Source organism: Triturus cristatus, chromosome 4_2 (assembly GCF_964204655.1).
Source record: "Triturus cristatus chromosome 4_2, aTriCri1.1, whole genome shotgun sequence".
In the NCBI taxonomy this organism is placed as follows: domain Eukaryota; kingdom Metazoa; phylum Chordata; class Amphibia; order Caudata; family Salamandridae; genus Triturus; species Triturus cristatus.
The window spans coordinates 20,952,269-20,972,467 of record NC_140586.1 but is presented as its reverse complement, the minus strand read 5'-3'; the positions used below and the strand labels follow the sequence as shown (position 1 = coordinate 20,972,467).

Here is a 20,199-nt window from a genome sequence, read left to right as displayed (position 1 = left end):
CCTTCCCAATCTTGGGGTCTTTTAATTTTACCAGATAAAGTGCTGTTCTCATTATGTTTTGTGCACTGATTTTCTGAGCTTCAGCTTCAAAAGAGTGGTCACTAGATGGTGATCACTGCCGACATCGACTATCATTCTCATGCAGAAATCTTGTAGTGGCAAAAAGAACAAACATTGGACGGAATAATGAACAATGCAGACGTTCACCCCAGTCACAAAGATCTGGATTTAATCCATTGTTCTTTTGCTCACCATGCCACCCCAGTTTGGACTCAGCCATATGCAAATCAGTCTTGACCCTGTGCCTCATGGGAATAGTCCAGTCCTAACTGCAAAGCCAGGTCCTCCCTGGAGTGGAAACAAGCATCCTGGGACTGGTTTCGGGGCATCACCATGGCATGAGGAGCAAAAAACCGATGGATTTAGGCCCGGATCTCTGGGGTGAATGTATGACATTGTACTGCATTCTGTCCATCAATTGTTCTTTTTGCATTTGTTACACTGAGTGGGACGGGTATGCCCAAACGTGGGTCCCGTGCTCTCCATGCCACTGGAGTCAAGCTATCCACGCTGATGAGGGGTGAAACCCTGAAACAGGTCCTAGGATGCTTGTTTCCAGTTCAGGGAGGATCTGGCCTGGCAGTTCGGTCTGGACTGTTCCCATTGGACGCAGGGTCAAGACTGATTTGCAAATGGCTGGGTTCAAACTGGAATGGCATGGGGAGTAAAAAAAAATATGAATTTAGGTCCAGATTTCTGTACTGGGGTGAATGAATGACATTGTTCTGCATTCTGTCCATCAATTGTTCTTTTTGCATTTGTCACCCCTAGTGGGACGGGTATGTCCAGACGTGGGTCCTGTGCTCTCCATGCCACTGGAGTCAAACTATCCTGGCTGATAAGGGGTGTAACCCCGAAACCGGTCCTAGGATGCTTGTTTCCAGTCCAGGGAGGACATGGCCTGGCAGTTCGGGATGGACTGTTCCCATTGGGTGCAATGTCCAGGCTGATTTGCAAATACCTGGGTTCATATTGGAATGGCATGGGGAGCAAAATCAATTGTTCTTTTTGCTGAAATATTGCAGTGAGCATCCCCAGGTGCCACATATCATCAGGTGGTCAATCTGGTTTCTGTTGCTGCCATTGGGTGAGCACCAAGTTAGTTTGTGAATATCAGAGTGGTGGGAAAGAGTCCCTCCTAAGTTGTATGATGGAACCCTGCATGCATGTACCCCTCATGCCTTTACAATGCAGTCACTACCCCGACTGTCACTTTACCATGTGTTACTTTACCACGCAAGTCATTACAATGACTTGCTTTAGGGGGTGCTGGACTTTGGAGTTGGATGAGTAATTTATACTATTCCAATTCTACGCAGCAGTTAGAAAGGTATTGGACCTAAAAATCCAACACCAGTCAAACACCAGTCCAACAACGCGCCCCCTACAGCAAGTGGTTGCAACTTGTTGGTTAAAGTAATGCGTGGTAGCATCGTAGTCGGGGTAGTGACTTCATTGTAAAAGCAGGTCATTGTTAAGACTGCGGGAAAAAAGGATGTTTCCCTCCTTCCTATGACTAGATTATTTGTGGTGCAAAATTCCAACAGTCTTTCTTTGTTGTTTGTTGTTCCACAACCCTCCCTTCCTATAGCACTGTCATGGTTCGTTTTGTAATTTCCCACTTTAGCATTCAAGTCTCCCATCACAATCTTCTAGTCGTAGTTCGGCACAGCTTCAAGCTCAGCTTGCATCTACTGGTAGAATATGTCCTTGAGTGTTTCCACTGTGTCATTTGTTGGAGCATAGCACTGTATAATGGTGGTGTTGATGTGTCTGCCTTTTAACCTGGCTGTCATGAGTTTATTGTTGACTGGCTTCCACTCATTGGCATTTCTTTGTCCCCTTGTTCATGATGATGACTACTCCTTCGTGATGTAGGTTATCATCCCTTCCTAACTACAGTAGGGTATCTCCTGTGGTGGTTTTCATTCTGCCAGCTACTTTCGCGGACCCCAGAATGTGTACATTGTAGCGCATCATCTCACATGTAACTTGAACCAGCTTTCCTGTGTCAAACATAGGCCTTACCTTCCTGAATCCATTTCTGGAATTGCACTTGGCATTCAGACCTTCCGTCATCCTGTCAGCAGTTTCCTTGCAGCTATGACTACTGTTAATCATCAATGTCTCATGCAGTGACCCTGGATATCCCTCATACCCAGAAGATTTAGTGGTTCTTGCTGCTGTTTCCGTAACAAACACTTTTTATATAACAAGTTTGTTAGCCATGTTCCCAGTCCCCAACCTGGAGGACCAGTGGATCACGCTTCGTCCGATCTCTACCTTTTGACCTGTCTGACTTCGGCGACTCTGCCAGGAGACTAAGCTCCTACCAGCATAACTCTCCAAGACACTGAGACACGCAAACCCCTCGACCACTTCAAGGTGGCGATTGTCAGAAAAGGAAATAGTATAGATTTAAAGCAATCCGGGGCAGTACATTGGTCAGAACTTTACTGACACAGTGTGTTGGGCATACTCCCAAGAAAAGTTTTGGAAATGTTGTTGACAAAAGGGAATTTTGAATGACATTTACAAGGACATTTGCTAATTTTGCATTGTTCTCTCGTAGCTCTTGCTCTTTGATGCTGTCTAGCCAACGCCCACCACAACAACCTCCAAAGAGATCTAACGTCTTCCTTTACCAGTACATATTGTGACCTAAACTCAGTGATCAAATAGTTTGAGAATGGTTGGCACTGTACATCCACCAGTTGTAGAATGACTTCCCAACGTTGTCTGCTTTGAAATTTGAAGTGAAAATGATATATATACAGCTACAGCTGATGCTTGTACCTTGTTAATGTCTTAATGAATGATGTGCACAGCAGTAAGAGGCAATCATTGCAGACCTTCTAATTATTCATTCCCACAATTAAGTATGTCGTCAAGTTCTTTTTTGTTCGCATACTGGTAGTTGTAGCCCTGAATTTATAACAGCATAAACAGGAAAACAAGTACCAAAATGCAAACCAAAACTTGGCCTGGATGATCAACTAAACACAGTTTAAATGTGAGCATACATTAGCTGATGGAACTCCTCCTAAGCGTGGGCATGTAGCAAACAACTTGCTGAACAATACTCTAAAGACAGGATCCTTTCCCCTTGGACAAAAAACTTCCTTCATCAGTTTTTCTCAAGAACTCACCACCCACACTACCACTCTGCCAGTTGCCAGGTTGCCGAATACCAAGGCTGCCTAGTATTGATTCACCGACATGCCTGCTTTCTTAACCATACTACACTTTCTTTCTCTTTATAACTCTTGCTGGTTCATTTCCATACCTGTTTTTTCATTTTGTCTCTGTTTTCCTATCTTTCTTTTCCTCATCCTTTGTTACATTTCTGCCCTTCTGTCTTTTGCGGACTATGAAAAATGTATTCGGGTCCTAAACATGAGTGCCGCTGCCCACCGCCAGCTACAACAACCGGCAGAAATAAAGCACTGATTTTAGCATTCATAATGGAGGGATACACTCCTTAAAAGAGTGCCAGTCCTAGGTTACATGAGGAACCTCTGCTGGTTCCCAGGATATACTTTTTGGCCTTATTTTGGTACTTTTTCTCCCCTGAATCTTAGCCATTGTTGTACTTCTTAGTACTTTTACAATACACCAGGAAATACATGCACTCTTGGGGAGTGCTGAATGAAAAAGTAAACACAGTTAGTTCTCAGAATGCAAACAGTGGAAAGATATAGCGCATCCAATCAAAAGAATGGTAAAGAAGCTATGCTCTAGGAGAGTGATAAACACAAGAAGAGAAAGGAAAGACATTCAATATAAAGTGAGCAAATGAGAGTGACAAGAGAATCGACCATTGTTAAAGAATGTGCTGGCTCCGAGCCCACTGTAAGTTTTTGGTATGGTCCACAACAGGTCTTTCAAATAACAAACAGTTAAAACCTGTCTGCAGGCAAGACCTAAAAACGTTTTAGAAAGTAAGTGCCAACATTTCTCTTAAACTGAAGCAGAAAAATAAACATCTTAACTTTAGAGAAGAAAGCTAGTCCCCTCTCAGAACGCCTGTGCTGGAGCTGGGAGAATGCCTGGTGAGCTGCAGATGCTTCCCTCCTCTCTGACAAGCATGGCAGCCACCTCTGAAGCCTGCTCAGTAACTTATACACTAAAGTCTCAATTACTCTTTTATTGTGGGTGAAAACCCCAACATTGTGGGTGCAAAAACCTGAATAAGGGTGACACCCACAATTTGTAGGTGAGTTGAGAGGTCTGCTTCAGGGCATCCTGTATGCCGTAGCATGTCTCTTCAAGGGCCTTGTCCCGATTAAGCAACCCTGGATCTCAGTGATGTACCGGACCATATTATAAAATAAGTGGCATCAATTACAAAGCCATCACAACAAGAACCCCTGCATATCTGGTTCACTAGTTCACTATCTCCGAAGGCTGATAGCACACCTGCAGCCAGGACACCATCAGACTGTAGGCAATGTGGTGGAAAAGGAAAGCTCAAGGCAGCAGATCTTCTCCACTGTGCAGCCAGGAGCCAGGATTGTATCCTCATGTCCATCAACCCTGCTCCAGTTTAGGAAAGAGTTGAAACGCTACAGCAGGATGCAGTAACAGTGCTCATGGAACACAGCTATGTCTCCAGTCTTTGACTATGGCACTGCACACCCTCTAGTAAATCACAACACGAAAACATGTGCACATGTTCAGGTTGGGCCCCGAAATGGCAAGCAAAACAAGTGAGATTCAGCTACTAAATTTTGTGGCCAGGCATTTGTTGAATCAGGGCCTCCGGAGACTGAAGTGAGGCAAAGGGTTTGTACGAGGGAAGGCAGCCGCCCTCTGGTAGCAGGACCCAGCTTCAGAAGATGCCAGTTATAAATCCGGATTTTTAGGACTGGCTACAGACAGCTTTAGCTGTTTTATTGACTTCATGTGATCAATTCTACAAACAGTACACTAAGTAGAGAATGAGTGGGCTCTGGGTCAGTCCCCTTCTGTCATTGGCACCTGGTGTTTTCAAGCTTTGCCATGGCTTGGATGGGCTGTTCATCAATACCATGGCATTTTGAGGATGGCTATATTGTTCCATTTGAGTTGCCATTAGGTTTTGTGCATCAAGTAGTCTTTTTTGTTAGAGAGCAGATGCAACATGTAGCTTGTAATAACCATTCACTGAGTGTTATTTGATGCATTTACTGAAACAAGAATGATTTACTTGCTATTTTACACCTTTTCGCTTCAGAAGTTGTCGCTGTTGTGATGTCTTAGTGTGTCATAAAGACACAGTCATATTCACTATCTCCTTGAGGAAATTTATTTTTCTTTGTTGTGATGATCATGTTGGCTTTACATTTTGTTTCCATAAAGTAAAGATTTTTCAGAAAGTAAAGATGATCATGCGCATAGGCTTTCTTAAAGATGCATTGAAAATACCAGCCATTTGCTAAAAGTATTAACTATGAAAAATGTAACTCTGCCTCTCTTATTGGTTCCCCACTTATGGCACATACAATCATTGTCTTATGTCTCGTATCACCCTCCGTCCATTGGACAGCCTAACCCTGCTAGGGCAGTCTCTATGGGAAAGGGGCCCCACTCCCAGGTCCATATTCTCGCAGCCTATTATGTTGCTTCATTATGGAATGTTCTTTCTAGATAACTTGGCGGCAACACACATAATCTCCCAAATAATACGATATACTTTCCCTAAGAAAAAGCTAGACCTATTGGCTTTGCCAATGTTTGTTAGAACATTAACTGTGGCGTTTGTTCCAGGTTCTTCTCTAATGGGCATTTGTCCTAATATTTTGAGGGCTGGAGCTCGGATGTAGAAGTAGATTTAAGTGTACAAACCACATGCACTTATCCTAGGGCTGACTTACCTGCGTTTTTAATGTCAATGGAGTTGAGATATCTGCAGGGGATAAAATGAGGTGTTAGAGGAAAGGTATATGTACAGAATATGTATTCAGCACTCATCTTAGGTAAACTCCTTTATCCATGCATGCGCCCGTGACATCCGTCTACATGCCTACCAGCATCAGTTCACCCACAGACATGAAATCCACCTTGTACACATGCTGACATTTCATGTGACCACCACAGCTCCTGTTCACTCTGTGCACATCTGACTTTACAATTACTGTCACCTTTCCCTCCCCCCCGACTGCCAGCACCCGTTCACTCGTTGACACCCTTGTGACATCACCTGATCTATATACCAAGGGTCACTACCAACCCAACCAGCTGTTCCTACATGTGTTTCTACAATAATAGTTCAACCTGACCTGCCAGTCTCATGCTTCGACATTGCTGACATTCCACTGTTTAAGCGCTGGCATTTCACTGCACTAGCACGCCTATTCCACTGCTCAACTGCCGACATTCCACTACACTATAGCTAGCATTCCATTCCACCAGTACCATTCCACTCCAATGCAGAAGTGCCTGTATCCACAACAGAACCAGACTTTTACTGCACGATTTCAGAAGTCAAATATGGACATTCCATTGCACCAGTGCACCTTCTGTTGCATCAGTGCAGACCTTCTCCAGAGCCAGGTACTGCGTTCTGCTGCATCGGTGCTGGTAATTCATTGCACCACTACCTGTTTCTCTGTGCCCCATTTGGTGGTCATCAGTCTTTCCTATGACTTATATTGCATCATGCCCCCCCAACCCACTGTTCTGCGTCATATCAGGAAGTGTGAATTTGGAGTGGTCAAACCGATATTCTTATCATTGCTTAAATCTTCTGTGTTCTACCCAGATGCCCACCTGATTTCCTGTAATTCCAGCATTTTACGGTAGGTTGCATTTTCAATGTCTGCCGCTAGCTTGCTGTTAAGAAGGTCCTGGTATTTTTGGATGCGCCATGCCACTTCCTCTTTCAGTTGCCGGATCTCTTTCTCCTGTTGTTCAATGGTCTCCTGTTGGCTCTTGGTCTTCGTGCGACTCTCCAGTTCCACCTGCTTCATCTGGTCCAGCAGTGATCCATTCTGTAGGAAAGAAGGCAGAAAGAATAATTCGCAGTGATTAGTGTGAATCTGAGTGAGTTCCTTGGGATGGTTTACAGACATGTCCGGCACAGGTAAGAGCTGCGGGGCGGGGCAGGGCGGGGCAGGGCGGGGCAGGGCGGGTGGAAGTCGACATACGACAGGATAGGGAAAATAAAATAAATAAATAAAATCACTTACCTTGCACTCGCCTTATCGGCAATACGGGAGCGCAAGGTATGTGGTTTTATTTTTTTTTATTTTCCCTATCCTGTCCTATGTCGACCCCCCTTGCCCCTCTCCCCGCTCTTACCTGTACCAGCCGTGCCCGATGGTTTAATGCTCATAAACAGACCTAAGAACTTGGCAGGCCAGACACAAAGGGCCTCATTCAGAAAAGTCCTCTGCACTGGTCATAGAGGACCCGCAGTCGGAGGGGAGTCTCCGCACTCGGGGCGAAATCTCCGCAATGAGAATTCTAAGAGTGCGGAGACCCCCGCGACTGCGGGGCCTGTGCTACCAGTACGGAGACTCCCCCGCGACTGCGGGGCCTTTGCCACAAGTACGGAGACTCCCCCGCGACTGCGGGGCCTTTGCTACCAGTGCTGAGACTCCCCCGCGACTGCGGGGCCTTTGCCACGAGTGCGGAGACTCCCCTGCAACTGCTGGGCCTTTGCCACGAGTGCGGAGACTCCCCCATGACTGCGGGGCCTTTGCCACGAGTGCGGAGACTCCCCCGCGAATGCGGGGCCTTTGCCACGAGTGCGGAGACTCCCCCGCGACTGCGGGGCCTTTGCCATGAGTGCGGAGACTCCCCCGCGACTGCGGGGCCTTTGCCACGAGTGCGGAGACTCCCCCATGACTGCAGGGCCTTTGCCACGAGTGCGGATGCCCTTTGTGAGTCAGGCACAAAGACCGGTGCTAGGGGGAAATACTGGAGAGACGATATTCGACTGCAGGCCCAGGTGCTCTCCAAACAAATGCAGGGATAGTACATGGCTTGGCATTACATTGAGAGATAAAATACTAATTATTCAGCCAATACCATGACTGTGAGGCTAATAATAACATAGCATCAGATGGAGTTTAGAGGAATTATTACAGATAGTAGCGATGCGTGATATAAAATGCTTTGCGTTTTTCTAATGTTGATCTTATTATATATTATCACTGCTGAGATTACAATAATACTTTTCATATGTTTGATACCCAAGGTTAGTATTTGATTTGTACATAATAAATAACCAAATATTGTAAAACACCTATTGCTGTGCACGTCTGCTGCTTTCAGGAATCTGGTTAGCGGTCCACACATCAACAAAAAACCACTGCATAGCTTCTCTGGCAGGGTTGTCAGACTCAAAAACTGTGGATCTAAACATGCCTAACTCCTCATAGAGAGAATGAGAGACACTTGTCCGTTTTCCTCTTTCCCAACGGGGGTGTGATAAGCAAGATTCCGTTGGGGCGAGGAAACCTTTCCGGGTATGCCCTTCGATAAGGGAGTTCAGGAGAGGATTGTCTCTGTCAGTCTTGTGCAGGAGTGACAGCTGAAGTCAGGCTGTCTGTATTTTCTTGTTTATGTGAGTTTTGAGAGAGGTTGTTCTTGTGTAGAATCTGGTACGTTTGGCATTGTTCAAGATGTGGTATTTGAATCCTTCCAGGTTATGATTCGAGAGCCATGACTGAACCTTGGGAAGACAATTGCTTTCTATGAGGATGAACTCTGTTTTCAGCAGTTCCAGCTTAAGGGAGGGCTTTGGCATCCAGACTTCGAAGATGAAGGAGTAGTCACCGAGGAAGAAGATGTCACTGGTACCGAGACCTTCAGTTAGAAGCTGCATGCCTTCAACACACTGCCTGATTTTGATGCTCTGGTTGGCTAGCAGCTTGGGGAGTGGTTTAGTGTAGAGGTTGAACATAAGAGGTGACAGGAATGTACCTTGAGTTCTGTTGCAGTTCATGTGAACGCCTTTGGATCTGGAGGAAAGTTTGGGAAGAGCAGGTCTCTGGTGTTTAGAAGGAGACAAACCTTTGCAGGACAATCTCATTGAAGCCCAAACATGTTACCAGATTTGCTGCAGGCAGGTTGAATTGGATGAGAAAGCACAAGTTTCTATTTTTTGTGATTTGGAGAGCATGGGAAATGATTTATTTTACATTTATTCTAGAAATGTTAGAGGAGTAATTGGCAGAGAGTTGCTGATATTGTTCTTTTACAGAGGGAGTATCTATCAGTTTCTGAATGTCTCAGTGCTCATGGGCTATGACTATCTTTAAAAGAGACTTGAGAGCTTCATGGGAGATGGACTTTGCAGCAGATTATAGAATGGTGTTCTAATTACACGAGGATGTCTTTACATGGTGTCTTCATCTAACTCAAAGGTAATTTTGAGTCAGTTGAGGCAGTTTGATTGCTCATTGGGGGAGTGTAGGTTGAAGTTCATCTATTTAGGTGTGCTGTATTGAGGAGTGATGGCACTAAGGTTAATATTTTGGTACTTACTTTTTGTCTATAAGCAGTCTTTTAATTAAGAAGCGACGAGCAATGGAAAGTTCACAAGGTGGGTTTAGATTTGGATTGATGCACTCTTTGTTTGCATTATCAAGGGCTCTGCTTCTGTTAATGGGTGCTTTGAAAAGTTCTCTACCAAATGAACTTGGTCTTTTACAATGACAAAATCTTTGTGGTAGAGGGTTTTGTCACTGTTTCTGTTGACAGAGAATAACATGCATGAGAACTTGAGAGCACAATAGAGAGGAGGGTGTAGTGTTTTCATTCTGCCTCAGAATGTAGCTTACCTTTTCTAGGCTACATGGTCTGGAATGTGGAACTGAGGTTCCTGGAGAATTTAAGCAACTTGTCAGTTGACAGTTGCAGGGCTGTATGTTGGATGGGGTTATTTGTACTCTACTTAATAAAACTACAACTTAATCTACTCAACTCTGCCGATCTCTCTTTTACATTTGGCTACGACTGGAACTACCTACGCGTACTTCTTCAACCCTAACACATCGAGCCTACCTTTTCTTCATCCAGACTACGTGGAGTGCTTCATTTTCAACCACATGCCCTTTGATATCATCAGGATTGACTGAGCCGCTGTTCCGTTTTCTTCTCCGTTCCAAGGAACAGTCCTTCATCTTTAAACATACACTGCTCAATGAGCGTCGAGGATTGTATTCCGGCTGTACCACTAACTCGCTTTCGTCTGAGTTTGCAGTTTCAGCTGTGGTAGGGAAGGCTGGGCACGTTGTCAGACTCTAGTTACTGTACTCTACTACACAGGAACAGAGATGCTAGTTCCCAAATCCACCCCGACAGCAATCCAGAGCTTAGTGTGACAAGTCTCTAGAGTGGCTATCTTGGGGGAAGGGGGAAAATGGATAAAATAACAAAAGAGAGAAGAGACTGTTCTGCGGCTTCCTTCAGGGTCCGTCCAGCAGACTTCTATTGCTGAAGAGGTAACCTGTAGACAAGAGTTTTTGTTATCATAAACTTTTAGGGCCATATGTAGGAAGCCAAATACCGGTCGGTAACGGCCGAATTTCGGTAAATATCCCGTTACCGACCGGTATTTAGGCATTTGCTATGTAGGGGGCTCATTTCTGGATTTAGTATTTACCGAATCGGAAATTAAGAAATCGGTAAAATACCGATTCGGTAAATACCGAATCCAGAAATGCAATGTAGGGAGCACTCTAAAGAGTGCAAATCAGTATTAAGAATTCGTTATTTACCACCAAATACAGGTTGGTGATAAATAACGAATACCTTGCAAAAAGCAATATTTTGCTGATTTAAGAGTGCCATGTGGCAGACATACATGCCCTTAGGGCATGTATGTCAGCCACATGGCACTCTTAAATCAGCAAAATATTGCTTTTTGCAAGGTATTCGTTATTTATCACCAACCTGTATTTGGTGGTAAATAACGAATGCTCTTAGGGCATGTATGTGCGCCACATGTGCACACATGCAAGATTCAGGGGTGCAACAGGGTGTCAATGTGACACCCTGCCACCCTTGTATATGCTCCCCCCATTACCGAATCGGTATTTACCGAATCGGTAATGAGGCATACCTTCCCATTGATTCCTATGGGCCTCCAGGCCCATAGGAATCAATGGGAAGGTATGCCTCATTACCGAATCGGTAAATACCGATTCATAATTTCCGAATTTTACCGATTCGGTAAACATTACCGAATCATTACCTACATCACATTTACCGATTCATAAATACCGAATCGGTAAAATTCGGTATTTATGAATTGGTAAATGTTAGGCTACCTACATATGGCCCTTAGTCCTTAAACCTCTCTTATCTCTTAACCTCTATTGCCTTATTTCCTTACCATGCCGATTCCAGAACTCAGCTTCTCTTCTATTTCTTTTATTTCTTTTCTGTGTGTGCCTTTTAATTCCTTAACTATATTCTTCGTCTGCAATTAAAAAGGAAAACCGCTAAAGCTAAAGTTTATCTGCCTCATGTGAATCTTTCTCCCTGTGCTTCTTACTTACTTTCCTATTTTTCTTTTACACTCTTCTATGTTTTATCTTCTTTGGTATCTGCCTTAGTTCACAGTTTCTTTTTCTTTTTGCATACCTGCAATATATTTACATGTATCTGTTAAGAACTTTTGCTCTCTATTAACTTGGTATTATTTATTTTAATTTGGTATTCTACTTACTGAGTTTGAGGTCTTTTCCTATTTGTAATTATTCATCTGTGTATTTAGTGTTTTCTCTTCTTATTCTTTTCGTGGTGGTATTTTACTGTCTGTTCTTAAGCTACTGTCCGACGACTTATTTCTGTGGTAAGTATTGTTTTATCTTATTCTAATTATTTGTAGTTGCTCAAGCGTTCTAACATGTAATGCAATTCTCTCTTCGTTTCAGGACTTGTCGTTACAACTCGTGACCTCTGTGCAGGAATACTAAAAGCCACTTTCCTCACAGTAAGTTCTATAACTCTATAGCTCTCAGTAATTTACTTCAGTTCTCTGACGTGACAAATGTACACTTGTTAACTTAGCTTCGCTTTCTTTTTCTTTCTTCAGATGCTCCTGTAGACGCTGCTTCCTCTCCCTGACGACTCGGTACGAAATCTTCACAAAACTGAGACTTGCTGTTCTCTTCAAACATCACTCAACTTCATTGAACTCGGCTTACTAACTCGTATCTACAGTCTTCCGAATGCCCTTTAGTCTTGATAATGAAAAGCCTTCAAACCTACACTAAAACTCTTTTTGTTAGCGCGCTCTGAAGTGCGCTCCTGACTCTCTAGAATTCTTGGTGAAGTGCGCAGTTCCTAAGCAGCGCAAGCCTCACCTAGGATTCCAGCGCGTTCTCAGCCAAACACTAGAACGCTAACAGCTACTCGGTTCTGGTGGCCTTTTCCGGCGCCATTTCCGAGTCAGCTCCACCCATGTACCTTCCATAGCTCGGGGTGTAAAAACTTTGAGTCTTCGATGCGCAATTAAACCTATCTGTAATCTTGGAGTCCTGACACACGTTAGCACATATGTGCTAACGTAAGTACATTTAACTATTTTTCTGTCAGCTGCGAGGCAGCCTGGGCGGGTTATTATGAGCAAGCCTCTTTGACTATGCGCGAGCATGGCACACGCAAGCTCAACGTCTCCGCGTGAGTGAAGTCATCAAGTACGCTTCACTCTCACGCTACGAGGACGTTTTGGCAGCCATCTTTGTGTGGGCTCAACATCGCTGATGCGCACAGCTTTCTACATTACATTGATGCGCACAGCTATATTGAGTCTGATGCACTCAAGCTCAACGTCTCCGTGTGATTGAAATAATTAAGTACGCTTCACTCTTGCGATACGGAGGACGTTTTGGCAGCCATCTTTGTGTGGGCTCAACATCGTTGATGCGCACACCTTTCTACTTTACTTTGAGGCACACAGCTGTATTTGCGATATTAATGAACCAAATCTAGGTTCTGATGCGCACAACCTGTGATTGCGCACAATCGCGTTGAGTTCTGCGTCGCTGATGCGCACAGCCTTCTCTATTTTGCATGAAAATACTAATTATGTAATCGATTTATACTTAAACTTTTAATTTGAATTAACTGTGTGCAGTGTTATACTAACCATCAACATGCATTTTAATAAATGTTAATGTTACTGGGTATTTGTAAAGTGCATGGCTACTCCCAGGAGTGTCCCGGCGCTAACAACATGGGGGACCATTGAAAAAAAACACAACTGTGGCGTCTCAGAGCCGCCAATCATGCAAACAGCCATGTTTTTAACTTGTGACGGAAGCACAGAAGATCCTCTTCACGACGCAGCTCAAGGGGTAAGTTGTTCCAAAGCCCGGGGGCCACCACCTGGAAGGAGTGACCACCCAATCGGGAGCGAGAGAACCTTGGGATTCGTGACAGACAAGAAGTTGAGGACCGTAAATTACGAGATGGGACATAGAGCTGACATCTATTTCTCAAATACGGAGCCCCGATATTGTGAAATGCCTTGAAGGCCAATATCAGTGCCTTAAAAAACACCCTCTTGCGTACTGGGAGCCAGTGTAAAGATCTGAGCTGTGGAGTCATATGGGTCCTAAGATCGACCATAAGTATAGCTCTGGCAACAGCGTTCTGAATCACTTGAAGACGGCCAATCAGGTAGTCTGGTAGGCCAAGATAGAGGATGTTCACATAATCAAGACGTGACAGTATCAAAGCTTGCACAACTATCTTCCTATGAGAAACTGAGAGTAAAGGAAGAAAGTTGCGCATCATCCTCAAAAGGCCGAAACAGGTGCCCACCACCGATTGGACCTGGGATTTCATGGACATATCTTTATCCAGTTTGACCCCTAAATTTTTGACAGTGGTGGCCAGGGTGGTAGGAGGAGACATATTAGATGGCCACCATTCTTGCCATTCATCCCCCGGATTACAGCCAAAGAAAATCATTTCAGATTTTTCGGAGTTGCAGAGAAGTTGGTTCTGATTAAACCATCCAAATACTGCGGATAGGCAAAGGTTTATCGTCTTCCCATCAAGAACTTTGTCCTTACCGCAGGTGAACAATAGTTGTGTATTGTCGGTGTAGGAAATGATCCTAGCGCCGAAAGGTTCAACCAGTAATGCCAAAGGGGCCATAAACACATTAAACAAGGTCGGGCTCAAAATGGATCCCTGAGGGACACCCACATTCATAGATTGAATAGGTGCCGCAAAAGGGGGGGACCAGACTGTTTGCTGACAGTTTGCTAAGTAAGACCGGAACCACTGCAGGACAGTACCGCCAATAGCGCACCCACAAAGGCGATCAAGAAGAAGGTCATGCGGTACGGTATCGAAGGCCGCAGATAGGTCGAGCAGTATCAAAACTGCCTTCCCAACTTTTTTCCAATGTGGACTTAATGGATTCAGATATCTCAAGGAGAGCTGTTTCAGTGCTAAAATTAGCACGTAACCCCGATTGGCTCAGATGTAAAATGCCACTGGATTCAACAAACTCCCCCACGACCTGATTCACTAATTTCTCCAAGGCCTTAGAAAAGACCGGGAGCAGTGAGATGGGTCTATAATTACTTGCTATCAAAGGGTCAGCAGATGGTTTTTTTAAAAGTGGGAGAATTTTCCCATGTTTCCATCTATCAGGCACCGTCCCTTCCGTTAATGATAGGTTCAGAACCTTATTAACCGCCGGGTTTATCACCTCGGCAATAGATGCAATGACCTTCGCCGGACAAGGATCCGCAGGAGATCCTGATTTAAGAGAGCGAAGGATTTTTAAAGAATGATCTAAAGCGATCGTCGGAAAATGCAGCAGACATCTCTCGGCCTTAGGTAGCAGAAAAAGGAACTTCTCCGATTTGACCGGGAGACCTGAAGATACCACTCCAAAAGAAGCTTGTATAGAGGACATTTTTGTAAAGAAGTATTGCGCTATACTCACTGTCCATTCCTCTGTAGGAGTAAAAAGATTCTTTATCGCGCAAGGAGCCGTAAAATCTTTAACAATTTAAAAAAGTTCTTTACTTTTATTGCCTGCCTTCTCAACTTTTCCGTTTAAAAAGTTCTTTTTTTCCAGGCGAACTTTAGTATAATATGCTTTTAATGTCGCCTTATATGTTTGTTTAGCCATCGAGTTAAAATCCTTCCTCCAGATTCTCTCTAAGCGTTTGCAAAGGCTCTTGCTCTTCCTAAGAGCCTCCGTGAACCAGGGAGCGGATGTTCTGCCTCCATTTGCCACACGGAGTTTAAGGGGGGCAAGCTCATTTACACAGGATTCCAACCAGCTCTCTAAAGTGAGAGCATCATGCGTAAGGTTGTCCTTAAGGCAGAGCGGATGTGCCTCAAGAAAAGCTCCAAGGGCCGCCGGGGTCATTAGATTAAAAGATCTAAAACTACTAGTACGCTCCATATACTGCTTAGGAGACTGGGCAAGTGTTTTCTTTATTTTAAAAGTAAGTAAATAGTGATCAGACCATACCAAAGGATGGGGCAGAGCCATTTCAATCATGTCAGAGGAAACAACCTGATCAAGAGTGTGGCCCCTTTCCTGGGTGGGAAGGGAGACATACGGAGTAAGGTGTAACATATTCAGAGATTCATATAATATCAGAGAATCGTGATCACAGCACGAATCCATAAACACAAATTACACGCGGGACTCATTGCTATTTGCATGGCAGAATAATTAATTGATTAATTATGGTACGCATATTAACAATAGGAGATGTGGTAATAGAAAATTGCATGATTTATGTTGCTTTTGTGATGTTTTGCGTTCCTGAAAGGACCGAATGGTGAGTAGTATTGCTTTAAATGTCGCTATAAGCTAGGAAAATACTAATATATAAAGGGATTAGTATGGGTTTAATATTAGAATCTTCATTTCCGCATATTAATTATTCTTTTGTGTTTGTTTTGCTTAAGTTGGCATTCGGGCCTACCAAGCCATGACATACAAAACGGAGTTCGGAAGTGGCCACCGTCTTGTGAGCGCGATGTCTACTGCGCAGACTCTGATGGCTCCGAAGATCTCCAGGCATCCTCAAATTCAGAGCACAGTGTTCCTGGTCAAGGATAGGAACATGGAGGACTGCCAGATTTCAGTCAGTAAAACCACCCGGACAAACAATAGTCACCTATGATGAAGAATCAACAATGTTGCATGAGTATGACATAGACCGAGGAAGTGACCCAGCAACTTTCCTGAGAACCCAAATCAGTGGGAAAACAAGGCCATATTACAAATTTCGTCAAATGAACCAATCAGATGCTCTCGTAGTCTAAGAAATGTTTCATGTTATCCAGAATTTTAATATAAAAAGGGTAGTAGAATAGAGAGGGGGTCGCAGAACATATTCAGAGGAGAGTGCGTTCCGTGATCGATTCACATGTGCGATTACATGGTCCTTTGGAAATCATTGGGACTGTGTCGTGCCGAGCAAAGAACTTTCTCCAGGACTTTTGAGTCTTGGCCTGCTTCCTATTGAGATGATTGAGCAAAGAATTTGGGTTATGCAGAGCCAATTGGATTAGAAAATAACCCTGATGGCAAGAATAGGTATATATAAATGTCATGAAAATTTGTGTTGATTAATTAAAATTGGAACTTTTTTTGACTGAAATGCCAAATTATGCAACTAAAAGAAATTAATTTGATAAACTAAACATTGATTAACTGAGAATGATTTTGTGGTTTCTTTAAATAAAGCATAGAATAAGAATTCCGAAGCTTTAAATGTGTTTTAGCTGGTTCTAAATCACCATCAACCAGTCCAACTAATTGGTCCATTCGACCAAGTGGTGGAGTGCCTTGATGTTAAGGTTAGGATTCTATAGGGGTCGATGTATATATGTAAACATTTGTAACGCATTTCTTTCCCTATAGGTAATAAGGTCCCCCCCCCACATGTCCAGCGGATTCATCATCCTCCTGCGTGCAGATACGAGTGTGTTACTGTGAATGTTGGTGTTATGGGCCCCACCAATGAATGCGTGTGTGAATGAATAAGTGAGGTAACGAATCTGTGACGCAGGGAGGATCTGTAAAATTTGCCCCCTTTTCCGCGCTGGATCAAACACAACTTTCAAGAATAATTCTAACAACGTTGTGTTACCACTTTGCGTTTTGGTGGCCTTTCGCTGATGCGCACATCCTTGCTTCAATTACTTGTTGACCATTTTGATGTCTAAAATACACCCTTTCTCTTTATTTATATAAAGGATTTGTTTGTTTCACATTTACAGTTGTGTGTTCAAGACTGGTACATACATCTCTTGTTTTTTGCTGATTTTATATCTAAGCTTTTGATTTGTAGGACACATATATATTGCACATACTGCACATTGTGGTAAATTGCATTTACGAGTTTTAAAACAGGAAGTAAGATTCTTTATTACAAAGTTGCTTTAATCTCTTAAGCATGCAGAATGTTACTGCTCCATCTTTCTTTTTATCCTCTCCCGGTGAGCCTAATCTACCCTGGTTGAAACGGAAAGAGGTTTTTACTCACTATGCTCGTGTTTGTGGGACATCACTTAGCGCAGAAAGGAAAACTTCTTTCTTCATGCATTGTTTGGGAGCAGAAGGACAAGAAGTTTTTTTTTTTTTTTTTTTTTTTTGAAAATTTTATTGAACAATAAATCAATTACAAACATGGGCCTACAACCACCAGGGCCGGCCGCTAGATTCAGAAAGGATCATACAGATGTTAAGGCAGTAGTCGACTCCCGGGGTCCAGCCCCGTACATGGCTCCGGATAGTCCTAGGGAAGCAGGATACATAGGTTTAACATAAATAACAAATAAAAACAAAAGGCGAGGCATAAGGGCAAAAAATGTGGGTCAGGCTACATCCGGGGGATTCTACTTCAGACCTTCAAATAGCTATCAAGAGGAAGGAGTACTGATAGGTCGGGGGGGGTCACGGGAGAGGAACGTCTATATTCGGTTATTCCAAAGTCGCAAGGAACCATCAAGGGTCAGGGGGACAAAGCAATATCGGTGTCCACTAGGGGGGGAATACAGATACCCCCACGATACGCGTTCCATTGCCCCCAGATTCTACTCCATGCCCCCGGTTTACCACGAGCCACATACACAGTCTTCTCCCTGAACATGCACCAGTCCATGTTCTCCTTCCATACGGACACGGTGGGAGGCCGCTGGGAACCCCAAAGCTGCGCTATGTCTCTCTTGGCAATCATGTTCCCCAGGGCCGCCCACCGAGTCTGAGCCGCGTTATAATCATTGGGCTCCCACACATTCAGGACACAGCGACGCACCTCCGGCAGCAGCGCAACCCCGGTGACTTGTCCCATGACCACATGAACCCGGCGCCAGTATTCCGCCACCTCGCGACACTCCCAAAGGATATGGAGAAAGGTGGCACTGAGTCCACATCCCCGCTTACAGAGCCCTTCTTCAGAAAATCCCATCGAGACCAAACGGGGACCCGTCACATACACCCGGTGGAGAATCTTAAGCTGGACCAGGCGTAGACGGGCTGGAATGGCCACTTCCTTGGGGGACGACAGTGCGGACTGCCAGTCCTCGTCGTCCAGTTCCACCCCATCCCCCGTCCACGCCTCCCGGAGGCGCACCAAGAGGTCAGCCCGACTATTGATAAGTTTTTTATAAATTAAAGAGATAGTACTGTCGGGGACATGACCATCGAGTATGCGGTCCTCGAGGGGCGAAGAAGCCGGGATCTTGGTCCCCTCCCCAAAAACAGAGAGCAGGGCATGCCGAATCTGGGCGTAGCGGAAGAACTCCCTTTCCGTAAGTTCGTATTCGCTCTGGAGCGCCGCAAATGTTTTAACCGCACCCTTAATCCATAAGTCTCCCACTCTACTAATACCAATCGTGTCCCAACGTTCAAACCCCTTCGTTGTCCAGAGGCTTCCCAGGCGGTCGGAGGCAAACAGAGGAGTAGCACATGTTAATCGCTCACTCCAGCCCATGGCTACATTGGCCGCCTTCCATATCCGTACCGCAATCTTGGTAGGGCCCGTGAGGGTCCGTCCAGCCGAGCTGGAGTAAAGTGCCCTGTTATAGTTTCCGCCGGGAAGCAGGAATTTATCCATCTCATACGCCGGATTCAAGCCAGGCGCATACGTGGCATGGTTAATGGCCGAGAGCTGTGAGGCCCAATAATACCTGCGAATGTCGGGAAGCGCGATGCCCCCGTCGTACCAGGGGAGAGTAAGCTTTGCCAGAGCGATACGCGCCCGCCCGTCCCACACCAGTCTCCTCTGCAGACTCTCCACCTCCCGAAAGTAGGACACAGGAATGACATCGAAGGAGTTCTGAAGTGCATAGAGGAATCTGGGAAGGGACATCATTTTAAACAGTGCTGCCCGACCCAGCGGGGACAAGGGCAGCCTACACCACCGAGCCGTGTCCTCCCTCAAACGCCGAAGTGGAAGCAGGAGATTCTGCTCATAGCGAGCCACCGGGTCCATCGAGACGTATATTCCCAAGTATTTAAAGCCGGACAGAGATAATTGGATCGGAAGCCGAGGCGGCAAGAGAGGAGGGTCACCGGAGATAGGATAGACACAGGATTTAGACCAGTTGATCGTCAGACCCGAATTTCTCCCAAAGGAAGTCAGAACATCAAAGAGAACATCAAGCGACTGCCGCGGCGAGGTGAGATACAGGAGAATATCGTCCGCATACAACGAGACCCGATCCTCGAAGCCCGGGGCCCACCGGATCCCTCTGATCGAGGGCTCCCAGCGGAGCCAAGCAGCGAGCGGCTCCAAGGCAAGAGCAAAGAGCAGAGGGGACAATGGGCACCCCTGCCTCGTACCCCTACCGAGAGCGAAGGGCCGAGAGACCCGCCCATTAACCACCACCTGAGCCATGGGTCCCGTGTAAAGAAGCTTCACCCAGCCAAGAAATCCCTCCCCAAAGCCGAATTTGGTCAAGACAGCCCAGAGGAATGGCCACTCGATGGTGTCAAAGGCCATCGTGGCGTCTAAAGAAACCAGCACGGCTGGTTCGGAGAGGTACTCCGCCCTGGCGAGGGCGCCGTGAAGACGCCGCAAGTTAAGAGCGGTGTTACGGTGAGGGATGAAGCCGCATTGATCAGGATGAATCAAATCGCAGATGACGCTCAACAAACGATTGGCAAGGACTTTAGCCAGGATTTTAGGCTCTGCATTTAGCAGTGAA

General features: G+C 45.1%; 1 protein-coding gene across 1 annotated transcript in view; it reads right to left on the bottom strand.

Annotated features, from left to right (window-relative positions):
* The window catches only part of PRPH (peripherin), a 209,905-nt gene that overhangs the window by 39,144 nt on the left and 150,562 nt on the right, over positions 1-20,199 (bottom strand). Inside the window, exons 6-7 of the mRNA XM_085600250.1 lie at positions 6,811-7,031; positions 5,916-5,947 (exon numbers count right to left, since the gene is read on the bottom strand). Coding sequence (XP_085456376.1) covers positions 5,916-5,947; positions 6,811-7,031 — 253 coding nt within the window. The remainder of the gene's footprint in view (positions 1-5,915; positions 5,948-6,810; positions 7,032-20,199) is intronic.